Source organism: Neovison vison, chromosome 5 (genome assembly GCF_020171115.1).
Source record: "Neovison vison isolate M4711 chromosome 5, ASM_NN_V1, whole genome shotgun sequence".
NCBI lineage: Eukaryota > Metazoa > Chordata > Mammalia > Carnivora > Mustelidae > Neogale > Neogale vison.
Window position 1 is genome coordinate 1545351 of NC_058095.1, and position 26678 is coordinate 1572028.

The following is a 26678-nucleotide window of genomic DNA, read 5'->3' on the forward strand; positions in this document are numbered from 1 at the left end:
TTCATATCTAGGTCTATGGTTCAACTGAGATTTTGTGTAAGGCGTGAAATATGGGATGATTTTTTTCCGGGGTGGGGGTGGGGGAGGTGGGGTGTGCACGGATGTCGAATTATCCCAGTACTATCTGTTAGAAGGTATCAGAAGGTATCCCCTTTCTATTGAGTTACCCCCACACTTTTGTGGAAATCAGTTGACCATATTTGCATGGGTTGATTTCTGAACTGTCTACACTGGCCCATTGATCTGTGTCTCAACTTCCACCATCATGGATTAGTGCTGCTTTACAGTAAATCTTCAAATCCCATAGTAGGAGTCCTCTTTCTTCTTCTTCTTCTTCTTTTTTTTTTTTTAAAGATTTTATTTATTTGACAGACAGAGATCACAAGTAGGCAAAGACAGGCAGAGAGAGAGAGGAGGAAGCAGGCTCCCTGCCAAGCAGAGAGTCCAATACGGGACTCGATCCCAGGACCGAGATCATGACCTGAGCCGAAGGCAGCGGCTTAACCCACTGAGCCACCCAGGGGCCCCTCTTTGTTCTTCTTTCTCGAAATTACCTTGGCTTTTCCATTTATTTTTACTTTTCTTATAGATTTTCATATCAGCTTGTCACCATCCACAAAACAAACAAAAAAACAAAACAAAACAAAAAAACCCAGCTGGAACTCTGATGAGGATTTTTTTTTTTATAAGATTTCAATTATTTGTGAGAGAGAGCAAGCGCATGCACACAAACAAGGGGGAGCAGGAGGGAGAGGGAGAAGCAGGCTCCCCTCCAAGCGAGGAGCCCAACACAGGGCTTGATCCCAGGACCCTGAGATCAGAACCTGAGCTGAAGGCAGCCGCCTAACTGAGCCACCCAGTGACACTTGATGAGGATTATGTTAATTCATCTGTAGATGAATTCGGGAAGAACCGATGTCTTAATAGTATGAAGTTTTCCAGTCCATGAGCATGGTATACCTCTCCGTTACGTAGGCCTTCACTGACTTCTCTTACCAGTCTCCAGTATTTTTCAGCATATGGTGTTATTGCTAGTATGTAAAATACAGTGGTACATATAATTTACCCCATAACCTATGCCTTTGCTAAACTCACTTATCAGTCTTAGGAATTTTTGTAGATTTATGGGAATAGACAGTAATAACTGTGAATAAATCTCCCTTCCAATCTATTTGCCCCCCTTTCCTCCTGTTTCAGTGAACCGGCCAGGGCTTCCAGTACAATGCTGAACGGGAGAAGTTACGATGGATAGAACCACCTTGTTCCCAATCTTGGGGGGAAAGCTTTCAGTCCCACACCATTAAGTATGCACGTTAGCTCTGGGACCAGGTCAAAGAGATCGTTGTATTTCTCATTCACAGAGTTTTTTTCATGAATGAAATGTTGGCTTTTGTCTCTGGCATTTTCTGCATAAAATGTGATTTTTCTTCACAAATGTTAATTTGATGAATTATAGATTGATACTCAGAGGTTGAACCAGCCTTACATCCCAAGGATTAATTCTACTTCTCATAGATATTAACCTTTTTATATATTGTTGGATTTATTTTGTTAATATTTTGTGTATAAAAAAATCCCCAGGACTTAGGTTCATGAAGGACATTGGTCGGTAGCTCTCTAGACCACATACACATGGAACAATCCTCAAGACAGATTATATATTCTGGGCCATGAAACAAACTTCAACAAAAGTTTCAAATCTTGAACAATAGAACTGAAGTTATAGAAAAAATGTTCTTACTATATCAGAATTAAAAGCATAACGGGAAAAAACACATTTAACAACCCACTAGACAAAAAGACATTTCAAGGTGAATTAGAAAATATCCTGAACAAGTGGAAATTAAACTATTATCGAGCACTCCTGGTGGCTCAGTTGGTTAATTGTCCGACTCTGGATTTCAGCTCAGGTCATGATCTCAGGGTCGTGGGACTGAGCAGAGTCCGCCTGTCCCTCTCCTTTTGCTCCTCCCCTTGCTCTATGTTTAAAATAAATAAAAATCTTTAAAAAAATAATAAAACTATCGAAATTCATGGGATGTAATCAAAGCAGTGTCTGGGGAAAAACTTGTAGCATTAAAATTTCCAATGTTAGAAAAATAATAAAGGTATCGGGGGTGCCTGGGTGGCTCAGTTGGTTGAGTGGCTGCCTTTGGCTCAGGCCATGATCCAGGGTCCTGGGATTGAGCCCTGCATCGGGCTCCGTGCTCAGTGGGAGGCCTGCACCTCCCTCTCCCTGCTGCTCTGCCTACTTGCATTCTCTGTCAAATAATTAAAATCTTGGGGAAAAAAAAAAAGAAAAATAATAAAGGTCTCAGATCAATGATCTAAGCTTCCACTTTAAAGAAACCAGAAAAAATCCAAAACAGTAGGAAAGAAAATGTAGACAGCAATGAAATACAAAACATAAAAAAGGTAGGAAAAGGTAATACAAAGGTTTTGTCCTTGAAAAAAATATTATCTTCTAACCAGACTAACCAAGAAAGAGTGGGAAAAAGTCATCAACATGAGAAATAAGGATGGAACATCATTACAGACCCTACAGACAGCAGCGTCTGTGCAACAGAGCAACTCCTTGGAAGACAAATTCCTGACCCTCACGTGGGACGGTAACCTGAAGAGCCCTTCACAGGCGAGAGAAACTTCATTTCATAGTTGAAACCTCGCCATTAACATTAAAGAACCAGAATTCCGACTGGGGAGTCGCCCCCAGCACTTAAGGAAGAAGAAATCTGTCCTCCTGTTGGGGGTAAGTTCTCTACGTGCGGCCTTGTTAATGCTGTTTCCCCCGAAACGCATGCGCCCCAGGCAGGAGTAACAGGGCCAGGCAGCTCCAGGTGCACACCAATGTTTACTTAGGACGTTTAGGTGTCGTGACCTCCCCGGGCAGTCGGTGGGAAGCAGCCACACGTGGCTCATTGAGTGACCGGACATCGAAGACAGCGCCCACCTGCTTATAACCCCACAGGGGCAGGGGTCTGAGTTCAGAAGTAAAGAGCCAAGCCTACACAAAGCCTTGTTTCTGGGAGGCAGGTGCGGGTCTCCAGGGGACCTGGAGGTCCGGCATCGCCGAGGTTCTGCTGTAAGCTTGCCTGCTCTACAGGGATCCGAGTCCGCACAGCTGGCCTCCGGCACAGGAGACATGACATGCGATGGAAACTGAGGCAGCACCAGGCCCTCCTCTGCAGTCACTCAGAAGCAGTAACAGCATGGCAAGGGCTGTGGCCTGGGCCGTTCCCCCACCCGATGCGGCCCCCACAGAGGAGCCGGCCGCTCACTCCACGTGCCTGAGTGTGCTCTGACGACCCAGGCCTCCCCTCCTGCCCTCTCCAGGCAGGCCATGCTGTGCCCTCTGCCCCACAGCTCCCCCTTCCCTTCCCTCTGGCGGCAGGGAGCAGGGCCTGTCCGCAGATGGGGCCACACAGACGGTGCCAACCCCCCAGGCAGATGGCTGCGTGCCGGGAGACCCAGCGTCCATCCCCCGGCCGCCCATCCGACAAGCTGCTCTGCATCTGCTTCTGCCTAGAACCCCACACGGCTCTCCCAATGCGGCCACCACGCCCACAAGAAGGGCCCGTGTGTGAGGGCGTCCATCTTCCCCTGCAGGAAATCGGGGAGCCGGTCTTTGGGTTGGGAGCTGGCCCCGTGGACTCCTTTGCACGTGCTGCCCGGCTCTGCCTGGTGCGCAGAGTCCTGGCGTATCACCCAGGCTTGACCAGTGAGTGGCTCAGACTGGCTCGCGAGCCGCCAGCCCCACGTCTTCTGCGAGCGACAGCAGCAGCCAGAGGGCGAGCAGGGTCCGCAGCAGACGCCCAAAGGGAACCTCTCTTCAGTGGGACATGGGGGCTGTGTGCAAACAGGGCAGTACGAAGTCACGGGGTCCTGGGAGTTACAGGGAGGGGCAGTGAGGACCCCATGTGCAGCCCAGGCCGGCCAGGTCACGAGTTTAGAAACGGGAAAGCGGACGACTCTGGGCCAGGAGGCTGTCTCGCTGCCATCTTCTGCGACAACGTCCACGGGGCCTGGGGGGCCTCTCCTGTGGTAGTCCCGGCCCCCACCAGGCGGGGACAAGCCACCAGCTCCATTCCGACGAACAAGGAGCTACAGCCACCACTGGCCGCCGGGCTCTGCAGGCCGTGGCCGGGCTCCCGGCTAAGTGCTGGTGCTCCTTTTGGGGAGCCTGTGCCCAATGGGCTCCACTCAGAAGGGGACCCCTGCTCTCTGGGACCTTTCAGTCTGGTCTCCGCCTCCCCAGACTCCCCGGGGACTGAGAGGGAGGAGCCATCCGAGGGAGGGGACTGCGCAGAGCCCTTGGGCGACAGGAGGGTGGGACTCAGAGGCCGCAGGAAGGCTTGGCTCCCAGCAAAAGGCACAGCATCGGTCAGCAGGTCAGACGGGCCCACGGGGGCAGCAGCGGGGCCCAGCTCAGCTGGGGGCCTCCGGGCTGGGGGCCGCTGTCGGCAGGAGGCTTCGAAGTGCCTCAGGATCTGGACGTGAAAGGAAAGGGGCCTGGCTGACGGATCCCGTGCACCCCTGGGGCGCAGAGACACCCCCTCCCAAGCACTCCGGCCCCGAGAGCAGGCCGCTCAGCTGCCCGCCCAGGCCTCCTCCTCTGCTGCTGTCCCCGACCTGCTCCAACACCGGCCATGCCTCTGCACCCACACACGGCCAGGCCTGCCGACACACAGACACTTCCCCCGGCAGCGAACCTCGCTGCACGAGAGCCCGCTCGGGGAGAGGCGGCCCCTGTCGGGCGCCATGCCAGCCCGACACAGACGCCCTTCCCCACTGCTACACACAAGGCCTCCTCCTGCCTTCCCGTCCCCACAAACCCCACTACGACTGGGACTCGGATGTTGCCGCGTCACTAATTCTTTGAAGAAGAACAGCGGCAAGGCCAGCAACTCCAGGTCTGAGTTTTCTGGGGCCACAGAGCGACGGAGAAGCCAGAGACGCCAACAGGCAGAGCAGCGGCCGGGGCCTGGCTGCAGGGGTGCTGCCCAGAAGCTCCCCAGAGAGTCAGGTGCCCTGCACACCATTCAGGCTTCAATGGAAAAAGGACTCTGGGAGAACAAAACCATTTCTGCCCTCCAGGAGCCAGGGAGGGGTCTGGAAGCCAAGCATGGACCCGTGACCTGTGACCCAGGGTGGAGAACAGGAGCAAGCAAGGAGGGCTTCCCGCAGAAGGCTGGCCGCGAACCGAGCCCAGTGGGAGGCGGGCTGCGTGCCCAGCAGAGCCGCTAAGCAGTAAGGCAGGTGAACGGGCAGGTGAACGGGCAGGTTCCAGGCACCGGAAGAGGCCAGGGAGCGTGGAGTGCCAAGAGCCAGGAAGCCCAGCTGCCGCTCTAAGGGCACGAGCTGTCCACACAGCAAGGAGCAGCTGGGACAGGCTGCCCGGGACAGGAGTGGGGCTGCCGAGGCACCCCCTTACCCGCCCTCTGCGCCCCGGCTGCCGCCCACCTTGGTGGCCTTGTTGGTCACAGGTCCCGGGCTGCCCGCACTGAGCTCCTGTAGCCGCGGCCGGGTGAGAAGCAGGATGTGCTCCTGGGAGAGCAGGTCGGTGCGCCCCAGGGATGCAATGGCGCCCAGCGCTCTCTGCCAGGCACACAGAAGGTTAGCACGGTCCACCCCGGGACCCAGGGCCATCTGGCCAGCTCCCCTCCTCCTGGCCCAGCTGTGGCTCCAAGGCGGGGAAGCCCTGGGGCAGCCACCCTGGAGTCCTGGGCTCACTTCCCCTCCTGCCCAGGTCAGACCCCCGTGAGGAGATGACCGGCTACCCCTGCTCGCCCCCCCGCCCCTGTCCGCACCCCCCATGGGCAGGGCCTCACCATCTGCACACACTCGCTGGTCCCGTCCAGGCGGCGGGTCAGCAGCTCCAGCACGGCCTCACAGTTGAGCAACCCACACCTGCAGGGGGGCAGCCAGAAGGTGGGGTGCGGGGCGGGGGGCTCGGGGCCGGGGGCCGGGAGCGGGGAATGGCAGGGGACTGACTCTTTGATGAAGCACTGGGCCTCCTCTCGGCTCAGAAAGGCACGTGGCCCGCGCGTCACAGTCTGGACCAGGCTCCGCTCCTGCCGGCAGTCACTCGGGGACACGGCCTCCACCCTGTTGTGGGCACAGCGGTCAGGATCGGAAAGAGACCCCTCCAGGCCAGGACTCCATGCAGGACGGGACCCAGTAAAGGACCAGGAGGAAGCCCTATGGTGCCCACTCACCGCTCTGCCAGGTCGCTGGGTGCCTGGCTGGCCGCCGAGGGGCTGTCACTGCCAGACCGACTGCCTGAGTCCGAGGCCTTGCTCGGCTCTCCGTTGTCCTGGGAGGACGTCTGGGAGCTGGAGCTGCTGTCTGGCTCGTCCCAGCCCCCGCCAGCCTGCCCGGGCTGGGGTCTCAGGACTGTGCGAGACGGGACTGGGGGTGAGATTGGGCGGCCTCTGACCTGCCTCACACGCCCCTCCCGGGAACCTGGACCAGGAAACCCAGGGAAGGGCCCGAGCTCCAGATAAACACCGGGCACGAGGGAACGTGGGACAGAGCGGGGCGCGCCTCACACGGGTGGCTCAGGGCGGGGACCGCCAGGCTGGGACGTGCTTGCCCTCGAGCCGGCTCACGCAGACCCAGCAGCGCTGGGCACCCGAGGCCGGAGGAGCGCTGGCCCATGGCAGGAGGTGCAGGGCCCGACAGGGCGGCACTCAATTCTCGGGGAGTCCTGACGCTCCCCTTCCAGCCAGCCGAGCTCCCAGAAGGCTCTGCTACAGGCAGAGGGGCCGATCACCCTGACCCTTGTCCCAGTGACATTCCTGGCCACACACCCAGCTGTGACCCCCGGTGCCGCTGTCTCCTCCCCCCCGGGTGGACGCTGGGCGAGTAGACGTGGATGCTGGCCCTGGCCGTGCACCCCTGCTGTCCCGGCTGAACCAGCAGCAACTGGGCTGGGGTCCCGGGTCTGTATCTGAGTGGGGGGAGGGGCTCTAGGAGCCCCACCCGCTTTGGGACTGTAACACCCGAGCTCCCGGCAAGAGACTGGCAAAGCAGCATCTACATGCTGTGCGTAACCTTTGTGTGACAGGGAAGCCACCGCAGAGACCACGGCAAACACGTGGCAGGCCGGTGGGAGGCTCTGCGGGGGCGCCACACGCCCTTAGGAGCCTCGGATCACGTGCTGCCTGAGTCTTGGCCGGATTAGCACAGCGGAGTCCCCGCTCCTTCCACACTCCCCACCTCGACTGCCCCTCCCTGAGCTGGGAACCCGTGGCTCTCGCTACTAAAGGGGTCTGGCTCTCCGCACCCCACTGTCCCCTCTCCCCGCTCAGAGGACAGAGAACAGGCTCACCCAGACCCTGGCAGGCAGGGAAAAGCCAGACCCCCCAGAAGAGTCTCACCACTTCCTCGGGCACCTGGGAGGGCGCCAGAGAGCGGCTTCCCAGCACCCGGGCCCCCGTGGCTGGCTGAAAGCGTCACAGCCGGCTGGTAGGCATCTCCCCGCGGTAGGGAGCTCTGGGTGCGGGGGCTCTCGGGCCCAGGACGCACAGCGTTGGCCACCACCTCTGCAGCCTTCTGGATGGTGGAGAGGAAGGCTTCGCCCGCAGAGCCTGCAGCAGAGGGAGAGGAAGAGGGTGACGGCCCTTCTCGGTCCTGTCCGCCCGCACTCGCCCACATTTCCCGGGAGGCCCTGCTCCCGCTCAGGGATCAAAAGGCGGAGATCTGAGCTGAAGTTACAGAGGAGAGGCTCTGCAGGGGATCTGGGGCCTTCGGACGCTTCCCTGGGGAATTCTGCTTCAGCGTATCCCCAGGCCCGATGGAGCCCGGGTACTCCACAGCTCACAACAGAACCACGCCCCGCAGTCCCCTCAACCTGTGTGGGAGCAGGGGACGAGGTGCTGCTCGTGCTGGAGCTCACAAGCCTCACGGCGGCTCGGGGCCTGGCCCACACGAATGCCCCACCGCAACCAATCCCCGTCACCCCCGTGTCAGGAAGAGACAAGACCTCCAATCAGGTCTGGCATCAGGCTTCCCAAGCGCTGGGGGGAGTCGGAAAGCCGGGACAAGAACGGGTAGCACACGGGCCACCACGGCTTCCACCCCCAAACAGCACCACACCCACTCGGGGTCGCCTCTGTCCCCGCCAGGCCCAGCATCCTGTGTCCTCCGGCCCTTGAAGGAGCCAAGGGCTGGGCACCCACACATGCGACGGAGGCGCGGCCTGACTTCTTGCCTGCTGGCGTGGACCCGCCCTGCCTCCTTGTCCCGCAGGTCTGGGCAGAGAACACCATGGCCGCCAGGTGCAGCAGCCCAGCAAGACCCCCCTGCATGCCTCAGCAGGCCCAAGCTGCCAGGCACCCTGCACCCAAGGGCCCCCGCAGCACTCACCCACGTGGCCCCGTTCCTTGCTGTAGCCGAAGCCCTGGAGGGCGCTCTGGGGTCTGGACTGCGAACCCATGCCTGCGGACGAGACCCACGTTAGCCTCAAGTGTGGCCGCCCACCCTCGGCCCTGCTCAGGGCAGCCAAGGACGTCAGGTGGGGAGGAGGGACCCCGAGGGACCCCGGAGGGAAGACTCGGGGGCAGGGATGGACACAGTCGCCTACCCGCTGGAGGCAGGGCCCTGGGCGGCTGGGAGGGAGGTGGAGGCGACAAGCTGTCAGAGAACAGGGCGCTCCCCAAGTCCTAGACGAGGAGAAGGGCGCTCAGTCCATGGGGTCTGGCTGCTGTCCCCCGTCCCCATGGTTCTCTCAGGACCAGCCCAGATCTGGTCCCGCAGCAGGAGCAGAGCCAGGGTCCCGGGTGGTGAGAGGACGGGCTGTCCTGGGGCTGACCTGAGTCCTGGACTCACCTGGGCAGCCGCGCGCACCTTCTGGGACAAGCTGTTCCCATGGAGAGGATCCGGGGGCCCCGAGAACACTGTGGGCAGAGCCAGAGTGACAGAGCTGAGCGGCTGGCCCCCCGGACACTGAGCTGCAGCCCATCCCAGCCCGGGCCGCCCCCCATCGGTCCCTAGAGCTCTGAGCCCTGGCAGGTGACCCTGCACACCCAGGGTCCCATAAGCTTCCCAAAGCTCAGGTCTGTCCTCAAGTCCCCCACGGGATGCGGCTTCCTGATCCAAGTCCCTACAGTGACACGGCTTCCTAGTCCCTACGGCAGCCACCAGCCTGGGGAACCCGCCACTCCCCAGAATACTGCTGCTCCTTGGTCCAAGCCTGGGAGCTCCCAGAGCTCCTTCTCCAGAACCCACTGCCCCAGGCTTCTTCTCAGAGCCACACCACCTTCCTGGCCCGTGGAGGCCGCACACCCGCAGGCCCGGCTGCCCCCCGGCTGCGCACAGCAGCCAGGCCCGCCTTTCAACCTGCGGAGCGCAGCACGGGGGCCCCTCTCCCCGACCCCACTGCTGACTCTCTCAGCTGAGCCGCTGCACTGGCGGCCTAACCACCTCCCTCAACCCACTGTCCACCCGGAGAGAACACCAGTGAGTCCCATCCAATTCCAGCCCCGCAGGTGCCCACGGGCTCAAGGATCGAACTGTTCTTCATCACGGCCTCCAAGCTCTGCCTTCCCAGGAGCACCAGCCGCGGCAAACGAGATTTTCTTAGAAAAAACTTAACCATCCCAGGCTCCCCGTCTCCTCTGTCACAAACACGTCCCACACCAGCCTGGTGCTGCCCGTCTCCGCCCTGGCAGGCGGCCCAGTGTGGGCACATATCAGCCCCTGGGCCCAGCCGGGACTGGCGGCCGGAAACTGAGCCACCAGTGGACAAGGGACAGCACCCGGCCCCTCCTGTGCGAGCCGAGGCGGTCCTCCGCGGGCTCCCCTGCCCCAGAGCCACCCGCTGGCCCAGCCCCACCTCCCACGGCCAGTGGCACGGTCCTGTGGGGTCGGCACTAAGAGCACGGTGGACCGAGGCTGCTCCGTGGTAGTCTCCCCGTGGTGCCAACAGAGAACCACGGTCTGCCCACCCCCACCGGCCCCACCGAGCCGCTCTACCCGTGCTCCGGGGGCGCAGGGCCCAGGTGATGACCCGCACGGGCCACGCTGCACTCCGCTGGGACCCACCAGCTGGCGAGAATCCCGGAGCGTGCTGTTTCCGCGCCCTAGTTCTCGGGAGCTCGCTGGGACCAGGACGAGCCCCGACGGACCCCCGGGGCAGCGTCTGGTTTTGTGCAGTGATGCTCTCCCGGGCACACCCGCACCCAGCCCTGCCTTCAGTGAAGGGCCGACAGTGGTTTCGGGGCGGGGGGTACCCCAGCACCTGGCAGGCAGGACGTGCTCCCTAACTGCTGAGGGTCCCCTGTGAGCACCAGGTGGCCCAGAGCAACTCAGTCCCCCTCCCCAGTGCTCCCTCTCCTGGACTGCTCAGTGGGCACGACTCGCCTCGATTCATTCAGGCCGTGTGCTGGGGTCTGTGTCCCCAAGACCACCCAGAGCTCCTGCCTTAACGGAGGGGAAGGTCTCAGGCCGCACCCCCCCAGGTCCTGGTTAAGGAGCAAGCCAGGTGACAGCCCCCGGCCTGAGCGGGGGTGGGGGTGAGACAGGCATTTAGACCCCGACAGGCCAGAGCCCCACCTCCCCGATGGCCTCCCACAGACCTCCTGAAGCAGAAGCTCACGGTGCTCCCCGTGCCAGGCCCTGGGGAGGAGACCGAGCCCGTGACACCGGGAGGCGGTGCTGATCCCCTGTGGTGTGCCAGGCCCCAGAACAGGCAAAACAGCTCTGGGCCGCCAAGGCGTGGCCGGGCACGCGGGCAGAAACAGGCCACTCTGCCCCGTGCTGCAGGTGCAGCCGTGATGGCCAGAAGGGGAAGGCGCGGGACGGAGAAGGTGGCAGCTGGGGTGTGGGGTGCTGGCGAGAAGGCTTGAGCTGTGTGGGGGGAGGGGGGGACCCTGGCTGCCCAGCCCCCGGCCCGCAGTACCTGCAGCTTCCTGGATGAAAGCCGGGTTGCGTTTGAGGATAAGCAGGGAGGACGCGGAGCCGTGGGCACACAGGTGGAGCAGGATCTTCAGCACCTGGAGGGCAGTCACGGGGGGCGGCACCGGAGGGCAGTCACGGGGGGCAGCCGGCACACGTCCCACTGTGTCCTCCTGCCCCGCCAGTCACTGGCAGGAGCTGGGGCCCCGACCCCGGGGAGGGTCTGCGGGGGCCGCGCAGGGGCTCACCTTGAGCTTCACGCGGCCGGAGCCGCTGTGCAGACGGTTCAGAAGGTACTCCAGGAGGCACTGGCTGCTGCCCAGGGACTCGTGGGAGATCTCTGGGAGGCACTTGGGTTAGGGACGGAGCGCACTGAGCCCGGGCCACGTTAGGGCCTGGCTGGGGAGAGAACCCGGCCTTCCTGCCACCGGGCTTCCCAGGAGCCCTCCCACCAACACCCACCCGGCCCTGGTTTCCAGAGCTCGGGGCTTGGGGACCTCCTGAACCCCGGGGCCTCCTAATGTGGCTTTGGGCCCCACACACTAGTCTCCAGGGTAGAGGGGCGGGCCAGGGCCCCGCGGGTGGGCACAAGGAAGGATACTAGCGATCTCCTCGAACAAGTAGCCGGGACATGGGACATCGTCGTCCGATGTTCCCTTCAGCAAGACCGGGAGCTGGAAGGGAGCGAGAGCCCCCTGAGCGCGGCGGGACAGAACGAAGGCTGGTCCCCACCTCGACGCAGCGGTGCGCGGGCGGGACGGAAGCCTCCGGGGCACGCGGCCCGAGCAGCGTCCGCACTGGGCTTACTGGGGACAGCGGACGGCTGCTGTCCCGATCCCCGGAACGGGGGCGTGGAAAGCGCGGGAGGCTGCGGACGTGCCCTCCTCACGCTCGCCGAGGGGGAGCCGCAGAGACCGGTGGAACCGTGACGCGCGGGGCCCTGAGCGGGAGCTGACGGCCCGGCCCCGCGGACAGCGCCGGGGAGCGCCGCGGGCCGCCGCGAACCGGCCTCGGTCCCGGCACGAGGCGCAGGCCCCCGCGCGCACGACCGTCACCCCGGTCTCTGCAGGGCAAGGCCGTTTCTCGAGGCCCGGAGGCCGTCCCCGGGAGCTGCCTCCGGGCCGGCGCGGGACGGGGCCCTGACCCGCACACAGCTGCGGGCCGCCCGGCGCTGCCCAGTCCGCTGCCCCTCAGTCCTCCCGGCGCGGACACGCCCGCGCGCGGGGCTTCCCCGGCCTAGGTCCAGCGGGGACGGTCCCCGGGGCTGCGCTTCTGCAAAACCAGGAAGCCAGACCCCGGGGCCTCAGGCCGCCTCTCCCGCTCGGTTCTGGCCCCGCGGCCGCAACGTCCCGCGTGGATCGGACACTGCCCACGCCGCGGCCGTGGAGACGGAGAGGGCCGAGGGGAGCGGCGGGGTCGCCGAGCCCCGGAGGACGCCCCGACGGGGACCGAGCGGGAGCAGGGCGGAGCCGCGGTCGCCCGCACTCACCCGCTGCAGGAAGCTCAGACGGTCCCGCAGCAGCGGCGCGGCCGCCATGTTGCCGGTCACCTTCCGGCCCCGCCCGCGGCCACGGCCCCGGACTCCTTCCAATCAGCGCGCGCGCCTGGCCCAGATGGCCAATCGTTCGCGCGGGGCGGGACCCTGCCCCGAGCCTACAGACAACTTGAGTCTGAGCCAATCTGAAGTCCCAATCCAAGACAGACAAATCCACGAGCCACTTGCAGAGCTCGGGCAGACCCGACCCCGCCCCGGAAAAGGGACAGGGACTGAAGCCTGGCCAATCAAGAATCGCAGGGACGGTTGCGGGCGGAAGGCGAGCCTATCGAGCCGCCGGACGCCGGAAGAGGACGGGCCCAAGATGGCGGCGTCCAGAGGTGCCGGGAGGAACCGCTCATGTCGGGGAACGGAGCGGTGTGGGGGCGCGTGCGAAGCCGCCTCCGCGCCTTCCCCGAGCACCTAGCAGCCTGTGGGGCCGAGGTGAGGAGCTGCCGGTTGGGGCAGTGCCTACGGGACGGGAAGGGCCCGCGCGGGCAGGGCGGTGACCGGCGGGGCGCGGGGTCTCCCCAGGGAGATGGGCGGGCGCGGGGGCCTCCGCGATCCTCGCCCGTCCCCGCCCCCACAGGCCGCGGCCTACGGCAGGTGCGTGCAGGCGTCCACTGCCCCCGGCGGCCGCCTGACGAAGGATCTGTGCGCGCGGGAGTTCGAGGCCCTGCGGAGCTGCTTCGCCGCCGCGGTAGGTGGGCGCCGCCCCGGTCCTCTCCCTTCCCGACCCGCCGCGCGGGGGGCCCGCAGGCCTGCCTTCCCTTGCCGTGCGTCGGGCGCCGGCGCCTGCGGCCGCCGCGGACCTCGGGTGCCCGCGCCTATCGGGGGAGGGGAACGGCAGCCCCCGCGCGCGGATGCCGGTGCGGGGCGCGCGGGGAGAGCGCCTGGAGCTCGTGGGGTGCGGTGGCCGTGGTGTCCAGAGGAGCCCCAGGCGCCTCCGCACCCGCGGTCTTCGCTTCGCGGGCGGTGAGCGCCGCACGGGTGTGCTGGGCGCGCGGCTGCAGCCCCGAAGCCCGCCAGCGCCCGCGGAGGACGTCGCTGCCCCGACAGCCCCAGGGGCACGCGCAGGTCACTCTGCTGGGCTCGCCAGCCCCCGCCGCCCCGGAGGGGGCCGTGGTGGCACCAGTCGGCGCCTCTCTTGGTTGGGACTCTGGGCGCTCAGCGGCACGTCCCTTTTGTTTCCGAGGCGTTTGGTGATCCCTGTGGGGTCAGGTGGGCAGCCGTTAGTCTGAAGGTCACCAGCCCCGCCCATCGGAAGACCTAGGGTCCGCGCGTCTTCCTGAAGGGTCCGGCAGGTCAGGTCGGAGGCGATGCAGACACACCCAGGGAGACGGTCCGGGGTTCCAGAGGGCATGAGGAGGGGGCTGCCTGCCGTGTGGGTCCTGGGCTGGTGCTCCCTGCGTTGGGTCCGGCCGTGATGTTCTCCGGAGCCGCTGGCGAGAGACCTGGACCACAGACGGGGCAGTTGGGTGAGCAGAAATTAGGGCTGCTGAGGCCGTTTCCTGGCATTCCAGGGTCCCCCCGAGCAGACCGGCTTTCCGGGGCTTGGCCACTCCTCCAGGGAGAGGACAGCGCTCGTCCTGCCTTCCCTGGGGAACTCCCTTGTGACCATACCGGCCGCTCGCTCTGGGCTCGTCCTGCCCCCATCCCTGGTCAGCCCTTGTCACCAGTCACAGGTCTGACGTGGGCTATTCATCCAGGGTCACGCCTGTCGTCTCGGTGGCTTCCCGTGGTACAGCCCTCCCCAGAGCACAGGGTCACTGCTTGGAAGAACTTACGTGTGAGGCGAGGACCGGCCGTGATAATTACAGGTTTTCGGGACGGCCTTCTGTAGTGGGCAGTGCCCCGTTCCAGGCGTTTCTGCACTCGCCTTTGCTCTGGTCCCGCAGAGGTCCCCACACTCCGTGCCCCACGCTCGGGAGCTGCTTCAGGCGCCAGCGTCACGGAAGAGGACAGGCTCGGGGACTAGTGCCTGAGTGTTTCCCTCGCAGACGTGCCCCTTCTGCCGGACTCCACGGCACTTGTGGGGAGCAGCGTGAGAGGCAGAAAGGGCAGCAGGCTCCCATGCAGCGCGTCCCGAGAGCCCGGTCTCTGGGCGAGTGTTCAGCGCTTGGCCGCAGCCTTCTCTGTAAGCAGCTCTGCTGCCTGGGAGCACCGGCCGGGGGTGTCAGGGCAGCAGCGTCTGCACAGGGCCTGGTCCGGGGGCGCGGCTTTGGGGGCGCCGGTGTGGAGCAGGTGGAGCGTGGCCCGTGGCAGCTGGGAGCGCCCACGCCCCCTGCTAGGCGTCCCTGTCCCCGGCGCCGGTGGCCAGGCTCTCGGGAAGGTAGTGGCTGCAGACAGCGTTTGGTGGGCGGTTTCCTTATTCCGCACAGCCTCATCTCAGTTACCCCGTTCACACCAAATCCTTTTCCTTCCAGGCCAAGAAGAGCCCGAGGGGAGGCCTTTAGGATGGACGAGCCAGCACGGCACTTCCGTCTGCTGCCCCAGGGAGCAGAGCCCGGCAGCGCCCATGGCCCCAAAGGGCAAGTGGCGGAAACCCCCGAAGCGCTCCGAGCTGAAAGGACTGGGGCCGGGGGCGAGCTGGTGCTCCTGCGCCGCGTGCGTGAGGCTTCGGGTTAGCGTGAGGCCCTGGGAAGCCACAATAAAGAGCAGGCGGACCGCACCAGAGCCCTGTCCTGTCGTGCGCGGAGCACCCTGGGCCGTGGGGACGCGCCGCTCGGGATGGTCACTTTTTGGAGAATTTTCATCTAAAACACCTTACCTGAGCCTGACCGAGGCAGCAGGTGCAGCTGCCGTTTTACAGGCCGTGCCAGAGCCAACGTCCAGCCGCCGCGAGGGACAGAGCCGTGGGTAGGGAAGGCCACTCAGGCGGTTTTTCTGGACTTGGAAGCAAAAAAGGAGGGGCTGCCCTTCTAGAGGCGCCAGCCAGCCGAGGGAGGGTCTCGCTTAGGAACCCAGTGGCAGTGACACTGTGTGGGGCACCTGTCCTTCTGCAGCCCCCCCAGGTCAGAGCCCCAGTCCTCCTGACAGTCCCTGTCCACCACCCCAGCCCTGCCACGTGAGAATGAAATTGGGCACAATCCAGGGATTCCACAGGTCCAGAGCGCCGCCTGCTGGACGCTTGGGGACTGTGCTCCAGGAGCCTGGAGGTCACCTTTCCCTTGGGGTCCACAGCCCCTGGCCTGCCAGAGTCCAGCATCCATGCACTGATGGGGGGCGGTCGTGCCCTGACCCCACACACACCGAGGGCCAGAGCAGGAAGGGGTGGGCCGGGGAGCCCAGCGTTCCTCACCACGACCCTCCTCCCTCCTGTGGCCTTGAGGGTGGGCTTTTCCAGGCCCTCACACTCTCCACTCTGACCTTTGGCAGCCTCTTGTGGGGAGCACATGGGTCTCTGCTGGGCACACTGGCTCCAAGCCACTTCTGGAACAGTCCTACCAGGTGCCCTCCTGCCCCCATGTCTCCTAGCTCTAGTCCAACCTGTGTCCCCCCCCGCCCCGTCAGGCCACACACCCACCCCCCTTCCGTGTTCCTTGGCCTTCGTCCTTGTTTTCTGACTGAGGGAAATGCCACAGAACTGGTGTCTGGATGCAGACATTCCTGCAGCCGCCTTATCACAAGCAACTCTGTGTGCCTCGCTGCACCGGGGTTCCATCCTCCCTCCCACCTACCTCCGTTCGCTGGCCCTGCCCTGGAACAGGAGCCCACAGGCAAGATCCTACCCCAGTCGCCCAGGGCAACTACCCAGCAGGAGGGACCCCCGCTGGTGGCTGTGCTTACGGTGCTCGCCGGGTGTGCGCTCCCTGCACCTGTCAGTCTTGGCACCAGTGGTCTGGGGTCAGAAGGCAAACGACAGTTCCCAGCCCCTCCGGCTCCCTGTGATTCTGGCAAGGTGACCTCACCCAGAGGTCCTGGGTCCTTCCCTGAGGGGGTGAATGCTGGGGAGGCCGGAAGAGTGTGTACTGGGACGAAGACCCCAAGTGTCCAGGGGAGCGGGGACTGGGTCCCCCACTCTGAGTAGGACGTGACCTTGCAGATTGCAGGAGGATGGCCTGACCTCAAGACACGAATGTCGGGTCAAGGTAAGGGATCCAGGTAAATGCGTCCAGAAATACAACCCACTCTAAAAAGTGGAGTTCTGATCTCGGGGAAACATCCAGAAGGCGTTTTCCCAGTGAGCAGCATTTGTTGGGAATTGTTCTGACCTAAGCACAGGAAGCACCCCAAGACCCACCTCCCTCTCCGGGGCTTTCCGCAGCCGGAGCAGTGTCCGTCGGCTCCAATCTCCCTAGCACCAGCTCCTGGGGTCAGGAGGAAGCCCCTTGGCCTTTTGGTACTTGTTTCTAGTCGTCAGGCTGTCCGAGGACACGGGACTACGATAAACGATGTAATTTCAAAGGCGCAGGGGAAGTCGAGGCCCGAAGCCATGGCTGGAGCTGCCGGGCAGCTGTGGTCCTTCACGCGCCCGGGCCCCTCTGGCCAGCAGCCCGCCGGCAGCCACACTTGGGGCCCCTGGCAGCGGGGTCCGGAGCGCTCGCTGCCCTCGGAGGGCGAGGTGAGCTGGCGAGAGCCCTGGGCTTGCAGGTGGACAGCCCACCATGGCCGCACCTGCCTGCTGGCCTCGGCCAGGGGGCGACCATCGGCTCTCCTGTTCTTTGAAAACGGGACACCACAAACGGCCCCAGCTGCTCGCAGGGTTGTTGGAGGCCGCGCTGCGTCGGGCTTCCCCGCCCCCCGAGGTCTGGTCCACAGGCGGCCTCACGACCAGCAGCGCAGCGGACGCCAGCCTCACGGACCGGACACCGGGACGTTTCTGATTTGTAAACAACTTTATGGTTTAGAAAAGCAGAGGGAGTGTGGAGAGCAGAGGGGCTGTGACGGGGGCCGAGGTGGGCACGCAGGCGGGCGGCTCTGACCCTGAGACACCCGTAGCCATGAAGTGCGTCCGGCGAGGAGGGGAGCGTGGGCGGAGCTCCTTACGGTTCTCTGCAACCCTCGCAACGTCTCGTTTGCGACGACGGAGAAAGCGGGAGCCTGGCGTGCAGCGGGCTCTCACGGCAGCCCGTGTCCGTATCAGGGCCGCGCTCCGCAGCCGGCCGCTGCGTCATCTGGGTCCTGCCGAGCTCAGTCACTCGGACAAGCTGAAGATGCGGGACGGAGAAGGCACGGGCCGCCTGGACAGCGAGGCCGCGGTGACAGGCCACTCAGACCCCCAGCCACAGCAGGACTCTGACTCTGCACCCATGTGGCCTCTGCACAGCTGGCTGAGACCCACCAACGGAGGACAGCAGCCGCTGGTGGCCGCTCAGGGCTCCTCTGGGGCTCCCACCAGCTGCTTGACCTGGCGGCCGTGGACCACCCACAAGGCACCCCCCGCGGCCTGGTGTAGCTGGGTCTCCAGCGCACGACGGAGGTCATTGACCTGCACGTCCGGGAGAGGGTTAAAGCTGATGATGACCCTGTCCCTTGGGGCCGGGTCCCCGCCTGCCCCAGGAGCCACATCCCGCCGTCTCCTCCTAAGGTCAGAACCGGCCTGGACTTTGAGGTCTCGGTTGGCTTTGGCATGGTCTAGCTTCTGAGCCCCAGGGATGGGCCCCGGATCAGGGTTCTGCCTCTGCTCCGGCTCCTGGACGGCAGTGTCCTCCCCCAGAGCAAGTGCACGGTCCCCGGTGATGGTCTTTCTGGCCTCCAGGTGAGCGCCCTGCTGCCCACCCTGAGTCCCAACAGAAACGGCCTGGTGTTCCAGCTGTCGGATTTCAGCCTGGGCCCCGGGGGCTGCTCCTCCTGACCTGCTGGACAGGCCTGCAGGTCCCCGGCCTCGGCTCACCGGCTGGGACCTCACATGAGGGTCGCCATTCTCCCTCACCCCTGGCACATCCACTTCCTGAGCACTGGCACTGGGGGCCACCTCTTTCCGGGATTTCTTCCTTTCGTGGGAGCTTCTGCCGAAAGTGTCCTGTTTGGGCAGCTCACCAGCAACGGGCTTCTCTGGGCTCTTGGGCCCCTCGGCAGGGTCCAGCACGGGCACCCGCTCCGGCACGCCAGGGCCAGCTGCCTGGGCCATAGCGCCCCGCTGGCCTTCCCTCGGCTCAGCCTGGGCTGCCCGGGGCTCCGTGTCGGCAGCGCCAGGAGGACCCGCTGGAGCTCTGCCTACAGCCACCTCGAGCTCCGCCTTGGGCTCCTCCAAGGCGCCCGCGCCGTGGCCCTGGGGTGGAGCGGGGAGACGCCCGGGGGCTCCGAGTGCAGGTTCCACAGACTGCTGCAGGGGATGGTCCGCGGTCTGCCCCTCCTGGGTCTCCTGCTCCTTCCCTCTGGGCGCCGGCACCCCAGGCTCTGGCTGCGCTTCGGCTGCAAATGAAGTCAGTCGCCAACTGAACCACGGGAGCGAACGGAAGCTACCAACACGGGGGCTAGAAAGGTGAACTGGCCGGCAATTAAACACGAGCCAGAACTTTGCCCAGCAGGACCCCAGGCCCCAGAGCCCCAGCCCCGGCCGCATGGAATCCCCAGGAGATGCCACGGGCGGCCACGCGTTCGGTGATGATCCCCGGCCCGATGTGGCCCTGACTTGCCGTCCTCGCCGTCCTGCCTCTGCTGGCGGATCTCCTTGTGCTGCTCCTCGATCACCGCGAGCAGCTTCTCCTGCTGGTCCAGGAGCCGCTTCTGCTGCACCTGCTGCTCCTTGATCACCTGCAGGAGGACCGCGTGGTCCAGCATCTCCGCCCGGCCGGCTTCTGCGGAGGGGAGAACGCACACTCGGAGCCTGCCCCGTCCGCGCAGGCACTGGGCCGGGTGGAGGGCAGAGGGACGCAGGGCGCCGGCGCCGGCTCGCCTCGGGGCTCTCCCCGGGATGCCCTTCGCTCGCACAGGCTCACACGGGCCTGAGGTTTGGACACACCCAGCAGGGGCCCAGCTGCTCAGATGGCCGCCCCTGGGACTAGGCGCCGAGAGAAGCTACAGGGGAGGTCTGTGCCACCATGGGAATGCTGCCGGGTCCTGGGCTGGGGCGCGGCGAGCTACAGACTGTTCTGAAAACAGAATCCCAGAACTGTGAGGAAGTTGCCTCCAAGGTGAGAATTTAGGAAACAAACAGAACGGTCTTTCCCGCAGAGACAAGAAAGGGGCCCACCGTGAGGCAGAGGCCGGCTGCCGACACCCACAGGGCCCTGACGCCGCTCCTGACCACCGCCCGGGAGACTGGCTGCGGGCGGGCGCGGGGTGTGGGCTGGGGGGAGGCCGCGCAGCAGCGTGCGTCCGAGGACCCGCCCGGCTCTCCACGCCCCCAAAAGAGGCCCCGAGTCTGAGCCTGCAGCCGGCAGCGGCCACCTGTGGGAGCACCGGGGAGCTCAGCTCTCGCTACAAAGGCCCCAGCACCAGCGTCCCTGCGCAGCCACGGCTTATGCTGCTACAACCCGTCTGCCTTTCAACAGGAGGCTGTGGACGACGACGTGGGCTGCTGGGCTGGGGGCGGGGAGCTCCGAAGGAAGGATGCTCGGGGCGTGGCGACGGCTCACATTCCGGCGAGGCTGCACACACGGACAAGCTGGCCCGTCCTCGCCGACGGTGACCCGTGACCTGCCATAGTAGCACGGGGCTGGCCTCGCTCAGGCCAGAGGCCCGTGAGGAATACTCCAAACCAGGTGGCAGGGAGGAGGAGCCATGCGGAGGCCCCCGTGCGGCAGTCCCCACCCCCACCCGGCCCTCCTCCAAACCCCCTAAGGTCATGAAGACACCTGCCCGAGAAAGGCCACATCCTGTGGACAGGACTGGGGCTCCGTGGAGGGAAGTGCGCTGTGCTGTCACCCGCCCCCCCAGGGCTCTAGACCAGCCACTTCAGCCATGCGCCTCGCTGTCACTCCGGGTACCCACGGCTCAAAGCCACGGAACAGTCAACAGTACGACAAGAGCCCCGCGTGCCGCCCACACGGCCTGTCCCCGGAGCAGGTGCTGGAGGAGCAGCCCCAGCCTGCCCGGCCCCTCGGGGGACCAGCCCGGGACCGATGGTGCAGGAGCGGAGCGGTGCCAGGTCAGGTCCAGCCAGAAGTGACATGGGGGGGCGGGTGTGGACCAGAGTGGTGACAAGCCGTGCCCACGGACGGAGCCCGTCCCTCCAGGACCCCAGATGCATGTTAACACGCATGCAGAACACGTTAATCCCAGGCCATGCACACGGAAGAACCTCCATGCAGGCCCTACCCTTGGGGAGGCCTGAAGCCGGCGGCGTGTGCAGACCACACCCACCGTCCTCCAGGACCGGGGCATTTGTGGAAAGGAGGGAGCTAGGGCATTGGGGGAACCCCAGCTGTAGGGCTAGAGCAAGCCCGGGGCGGGGGCCAGGCTGAAGCGGCGGCTCCAAGTGAGGCCTGTGGCCGGCCAGCCTGCACCTTCCCCTTCTCGCATCTCAGACCCCGCGCAGGCCTTCCGCGGGAGCGTGCCCTCCGGGTCCGTACCTGCTACTATCTGTTTGATTTCGGCTGCTCATCCCATTGAGAGGCGCACGGAAGAAAGGCAGAGTAGGAAACCGTGAGAATTGTCTTTTCAGAAAGAAAAAAAATCGAAAGAATCAAACAGGTTTAGGTAACAGAGGATAAGCACTGGCATCCGTGAGCACAGGGAGACAAACCAGACAGGAAACACCACAGGAAGCCCCCAGGGCAGCCCCCAGACCCCAGAAAACCTCCAGGGACTCCTGGCTCAGGCCCCTGCCTGCCCCAGGGGCTCAGCAGGCAGCCCCAAGCCCAGTGCTCTGGGCGGGCTGTCCCCGCAGGACCCTCTGGGGGGCCGCTGGGGGGCGCCACGGGGTGCATGTCACACACGACAGCCCCGGGGCTGTGCCACCGAGATCTACACGCCCAGACCCGGGGGAGGCTCAGGGAGAAACGCCCTTGCACGGCTCACGGGGCCCCTCTACGAACAGACTCGGTGTCCCTGGAGGTGGGTGGGGATGGGGAGGGGCTCTAACCAGGGAACAGGTGTGCAGAGGCCCCTTGGTCACCAGTGAAATGAAGACAGGAGGCCACCAGCCAGGAAGGCTGCCACCAGCCACACTACAGAGGCAGCACCAATGGGGCGAGGTCACGAGGAGAGGGTTCGCCCCAAAACAGACACAGGGGTCCGAAGGAGGATTAGCTGCTGGAGATAAAAGTGCGCGACAAGCTTTTGTTTCCAGACAGTGCTGGGTGTTCGCTACAGATGGGGGCACAGACACCCCCAGCCGGGGGGCTGACCAGCACGTGCTAGCAACAGTGGCACGGCCGCCCTGAGAGGGCCACACACGCGACCGGAAAACCCTGGGACAGCACAACAGAGGCTTTTTTAAGGGAAGAAAGAGAAACAGACTACCTGGGGCGGGGGTACCCAGAGGAAGCTGCTGGGGGGAAGGGGGGTACTTCGGGTCTTTCCTCACTAGAAGCCAGCAAGTACAGAGCCGGGGGTGGGGGGCTCGAACAGCCCCGCCGGGAGGACAGGCACCTGCGCCTCCCCCCCTCCCCCAGCCATCGCTGCGGGTCTGGAAGGAAGGGGCAGAGGGCTCCGGGCCCCGGGGAAGATGCAGCAAGAAAGCGAAGGCCTTACCCTCCAGCTTGCTGCCGGCGTGGCCTCCGGCCTGGCCCTCCGCATCCCTCTGCTCCTGCGGCTCTGCCTGCGGCCCGACCTCGGGGGCCAGCTTCACCGGGAGGGCGGCCTTCCCACCTGCACACACGGAGAGGCGGGAGGTTTGCAGAGAGCTCAGGAGGAAGCGGTGGGCGGGGCAGGTGGGGGCAGAAGGCGGGAGAGGGACGGGGGGGGGGGGGGGGGGGCTTCCGAAAACTAGCCTCCGCGTCACCCCCCTCTGTCAGCAGTTTGTACCCGCCCTGATGACTGCCGGCCAAGTAATGAAAACACATTTAACGATCCCGCGGGCTGGTGGCAGTGAGCCAGCATTAACCACCTTTGCCAATTAACATGCGAGAGCCGGCCCGGCCGCGCCGCACGGCCCCGAACGGCGCGGCACCTGTCAAGCATCCCCCGCGAGGGCCCAGACGCACGGACAGCGCGCCGCCTAACACTCAGAGGTCCGGCAAGCAACTGCGTGACAGATACCCCGGGAGCTGTCACATCACCAGACTCTGGGCTTCCCCAGCAGCTGCGGAAGGGGCCGCTGCTCTCGCGCGTCCGCGTGCTGACCTGCGCAGCCGAGCGGGAGTGCAGGCAGGAGGAGGCCCGCCCACCCGGCCTCTCCTGGGCGCCCCCCACCCCGAGGATCGTCTTAGGGAGAGCAGTTTGCCAAGGCAAGCGCAGCCGACACCCACCGGGCTCACTCTTGTCCACCAGCTTGCCCGCGGCGCCTGCAGCCCGGCCCGGCGGCGGGACCCCGCCGGCTCTCTCCGCCGCACCAGCTGCTGGGGCGTCCTGCCCCTCGGGTGGCACTGCCTGGGGCCCTGGCTGCAGACCCCTGTCGCCTGGACCCTGGTCCTCCTTCATGGGCTCGACAGCCGGCTGACCATTGCCTTCTGGAACCTTCCAGGGATCTTCAGGGAGACCCCCTGCTACCTCTAAGACCTGGTCCTGTCTGGGTCTCTCTCTTTCCGAATCTGGCAGAGGCAGTGCCATCTGAGCCTTGCCCCCTGGAGCCTTTTCCTCCACGTGCTTGGACGAACGCTCATTCTCCGCTGGTTCTTCTCGGTCTTCACCTTCGTCCACTACCACCTTGTCATGAGGGACAGGGGGCTCGTGGCGGTGGGCCTCGCCCATTGGTGCTGCCACACCTGGAGGGAGACAGACACGTCGTGGAGCAAGCAGGTTGGGGTGGCCCGGCTCTCCTTCCCCGGAGCGTGAGCTGCGTCCCAGTGCCCAAGGGTGTGACGCAGGCTGGCAAGCGCCGCCTCCCACAGACCAGACTTTTGCCTGAGCACGGAGGCGACCTATAGAGAATTACAACGGGGCAGCTGCAAGCCAGCTGGCGGGGGCGGGGCCCCCATCTGAGTCGCCCCTGAGTCACAGAAGGAAGGAGGCAGAAAAGACCAGAACTCAGGCAGGCCCCTCCCCCGCCACCCACCACCGCCGCCTGCTGCCCGCTGCCCACCTCGGCCCGGCCGGTCCAGCTGCGCCTCCTCCTGCTTCTCCTTGGCGCCTTCCCTCTGGGGCGCGTCCACGGGGCCCTTAATCTGGGCCTGCTCCATCTCATCTTTCTCATTGGGCAGCTTCGGCTTATCTCGGCCGTCCGCGGCTGTGTCCATGCCTGGATTCAGGCCTGCAAGCAGAGCGCGGCTCACTGCGCAGTTTCCACACGGCCACGCCGCACCCTCCACCCCGCACAGGGACTGGCGGTTGTCCCTAGATTGTAATCACGTTTCCGAGTCGGATGGCAGAGCTTAAGCAGTTATTTTTTCCCTGCTCAATCATTAGCAGCTAAGTAGCACAGAAAACTGTCATTTTTCATGTGCATTCATAACAAAAATATGTCAAAATGCAATTTACACCTAACTGGGTGCAAGAGAGCACGGCACCGCGGAATACCAGCCGCCACCACCAGAGGGCAGCACAAACCCGCGGACTGCGGCAGGACGCGGCGGCAGCCTGGGGCCAGCATCTGCCCAGGGTCCCCCCTTCTCTGGGACAACCAGCCTGCCACACCTCAAAGTGCCGCCCCGCTGCTCGGTGGCGCTGGGAGGTGCTGGGGGAGGGACGCCGCTGGGAACGCCGACGGGTGAAGCTGTGAGCCTCTCACTGCCAACAGCGAAGACTGGCAGCAGCGACGGCGGCCACGGGCAGAGCCCGCGCACCACGCCTCCCCGCCCCCAAGTGCCACGCCTGTGCACACCTGTCCCCACACAGTCCTGTGCAATAGCTCACCCGCATGGCAACCGGGGGCCCCCGCAGGACCGAAACAGAGCCTGTTAGGAAGCGGCTGCCATTAAAAAATTGGCAAATGGGGCAAAAACTAAACATCCTGGGAAAAGAAACTAAAAATCCATCATTTTACCCTAGAGGTTGGAAGCACACTCTTGTTCCCCATCACAGGACATGAGCTGCCCAGAGAAGGGCTGACTACTGTCCTCCACCGGCAGCAGGGCTGCTGGCCAGAGGTGAGGCTGGGGCGGGGGGGTGGTGTCACGGTGTCCTGTCTGGACAGGGCCCTGCTGGTCCCAAAGGAGAGAAAATTATTATGCAGCCCGGGACCTGCGAGCCCGGGGCGGTGCCCTCACCATGTGGGCGCCAGGAGGCAGCTGGGACAGTGCCCTCACCAGACCAGTGCAGGGACGGGGCCTGCCAGGCGGCGGGCTCACAGGCAGACTCTGGACTCTACAGTTGAACCGAGGGGCTGCTAACAGTAAGCGGGTGACCGTCGCTTGAGCGGATGAAAACACCCTGGTCTCTGTCACACAATTCACCCCTTCCCAGAGGCCCTGTGCTCAAACAGGAGTCACCATAAATCAAGGCGTCTATCTCATGGATCACAAAGTTAAAAAAAAGGTCTGTTAGGGGCGCTTGGGTAGCTCCGTCAGTTAAGCGGCTGCCTGTGGCTTGGGTCATGGTCCCAGGGTCCTAGGATCGAGCCCCACATCAGGCGCCCTGCTCAGCGGGGAGTCTGCTTCTCCCTCAGCTGCTCTCCCTGCTCTTGCTCTCTCTCTGATGAACAAAATCTTTTAAAAAGAAAGAAGGGCCGGAAGAGAAAGGAAAAACACAAGAAAAGGAAACAAGCTGCTAAGCCATCACAAGACCAAGTCACCTACGTGTGGCCCTGTCTCAGCAGGGACCGAGGCAAGTCCCCCGTGAGAGCAGGGGCAGCCTGATGGGCTGGGCTGAGGGGACCCCCGTATGGGCGGCAGGACGGCGGGGACCTGAAGGGGTGAGGAGTCTCCTGCCAGGGCCCTCGGACAGAGCTGTGGGGGCACCTGGCTTCACAGCAAGGCCAAGGCGCCTTGGGGCTCCGGCACCCCCAGCCGCTGGCACCTGGCCTCCGGCCTCCAGCATCCCGGTCCACAGCAACAACCAGCACACCCTGGGCGGGAACTGGGCTCTCGGCCGCAGACAGCCGGCAATGCCTCCCGGCGTAGCGAACCAAACACGACCCCCAGAACGAGCGACAGAGGAGCTGACCAAACCCAGCAGGCAGCTAGGGCCGCGCGAACGGGCCCAGAGCGGATGGGCACCTCGGCGTCCCCAGCAGTCAGTGGCCACCTCGCTCACCTTCAGGGTCATCGCTGGGTCCCAGCAACCACAGAATGACCCAGGAAAGACCCAGGAAAGACCCAGGACAGTTCCGGGTCCGTGCCTCATTCTGCCAGGCGGTGGGAGACCCTGCCGGGGGCAGGTCTGGCTTTCAGAGGCACCAGGCCGCATGATGACAAGGGACCTACTCATCCGCCTGATGGAACGAGAGGCTGGAAGCGCCCTAAGACAGGCCGACGGATGGTTCCCCACCAGACTCTCCTTTCCAGGGCCCGGCGTGGGGATCGAGTCCACAATTCCAGCTCAGCAGGACAGACCCTGTGCTCTGGGCTGTCTTTGGAATCGGGGATACGGCGGCGGCGGGGGTCGGGGGGGGTCCCAACCTCTACAGCAAGGACGTCTGCCCTTGAACACCTGGGCTAGAGGCGACTGCTGTGGGCGGCCGACATGGAGCAGCCTCTCTCCGGGGAGCCAGGGCTCAGTTAAGTCAGCAAGCACCCAAACAAAGGGACTGCTCCTATCACACCTGAGCCCACAGATGGGTATGTGTCACCCGGAGAAACCCCGATTCAGGAGACTTGTGGGACCCCAGGGCCATGCACTTGTAAGGCAAGAGCCGAGAGCCAGGCCTGGCCCTTAAGTGACTTTCCTGACCCTCAAGGTGGCCATGAGCGTGGGTCGGGGCGTGCAGATTCATGAAGCCCACTCTGCTGGCCGTGGCTGGCACGGGCAGGCTTGACCGCCATATCCTGGCATCTTTCCAAGCACACAGGAGTCACCTTGGCTCCCCAGACCCGAGCGTCCCAGCCAAGGGGCCACGGTGGCCCGAGCCTCACTCTTCACGGCCCCCTAGAGCCGGCAGGGCTCCCCACGGGCAGAGGAGGTGAGCTGCTCCCCGAGGGCCTCTGAGGGCGGGCCAGAGTCACTCAGGGCTGCACGTGGGAGACAGCGGCCTCCCTGCCCCAGGCGGCGGTGTGGCTGAGCTGACCGAGTCACCTGGGAGGGCCCGAAGAACACACAGTGGGGTCAGGTGCCGCAGCACAGCGACCAGTGAAAGCCCCTGTGGGCTGTGGTGGGCCCGTCTGCC

The 26678-nt window shown here is 64.2% G+C and overlaps 3 protein-coding genes across 5 annotated transcripts in view; 1 reads left to right on the top strand and 2 right to left on the bottom strand.

The window, feature by feature from the left end:
* Positions 1-2832: 2832 nt before the first annotated feature.
* On the bottom strand, positions 2833-12499 carry TEPSIN (TEPSIN adaptor related protein complex 4 accessory protein). The gene is made up of 13 exons (XM_044247247.1): positions 12386-12499; positions 11498-11570; positions 11145-11236; positions 10901-10994; positions 8830-8897; positions 8585-8663; positions 8368-8439; positions 7380-7589; positions 6216-6393; positions 5992-6105; positions 5829-5907; positions 5461-5595; positions 2833-4487 (listed from the first exon to the last, which is right to left on the bottom strand). Exons 1-13 carry the CDS (start codon positions 12431-12433, stop codon positions 3939-3941), a joined length of 1791 nt encoding a protein of 596 aa, XP_044103182.1. The 5' UTR covers positions 12434-12499; the 3' UTR covers positions 2833-3938.
* Positions 12500-12733: 234 nt separating this feature from the next.
* Positions 12734-15330, top strand: NDUFAF8 (NADH:ubiquinone oxidoreductase complex assembly factor 8). 2 transcript variants are annotated; one of them, XM_044247249.1, is made up of 3 exons: positions 12734-12874; positions 13020-13130; positions 14857-15101. In XM_044247249.1, exons 1-3 carry the CDS (start codon positions 12791-12793, stop codon positions 14884-14886), a joined length of 225 nt encoding a protein of 74 aa, XP_044103184.1. In that variant the 5' UTR covers positions 12734-12790; the 3' UTR covers positions 14887-15101. The 2 variants fall into 2 exon arrangements, with proteins under 2 accessions (XP_044103184.1, XP_044103183.1); XM_044247248.1 differs by lacking the exons at positions 12734-12874; positions 13020-13130 and adding an exon at positions 13446-14567 and having other exon boundaries at positions 14857-15330.
* A 1918-nt stretch (positions 15331-17248) lies between these two features.
* Positions 17249-26678, bottom strand: part of SLC38A10 (solute carrier family 38 member 10) — a 39595-nt gene continuing 30165 nt past the window's right edge. For both annotated transcript variants that reach the window (XM_044247251.1, XM_044247250.1), the window contains exons 12-16: positions 23502-23669; positions 22729-23184; positions 22013-22129; positions 19012-19173; positions 17249-18787 (exon numbers count right to left, since the gene is read on the bottom strand). In XM_044247251.1, the coding sequence (XP_044103186.1) occupies positions 17745-18787; positions 19012-19173; positions 22013-22129; positions 22729-23184; positions 23502-23669 (1946 nt within the window). In that variant the 3' untranslated portion in view covers positions 17249-17744. The remainder of the gene's footprint in view (positions 18788-19011; positions 19174-22012; positions 22130-22728; positions 23185-23501; positions 23670-26678) is intronic.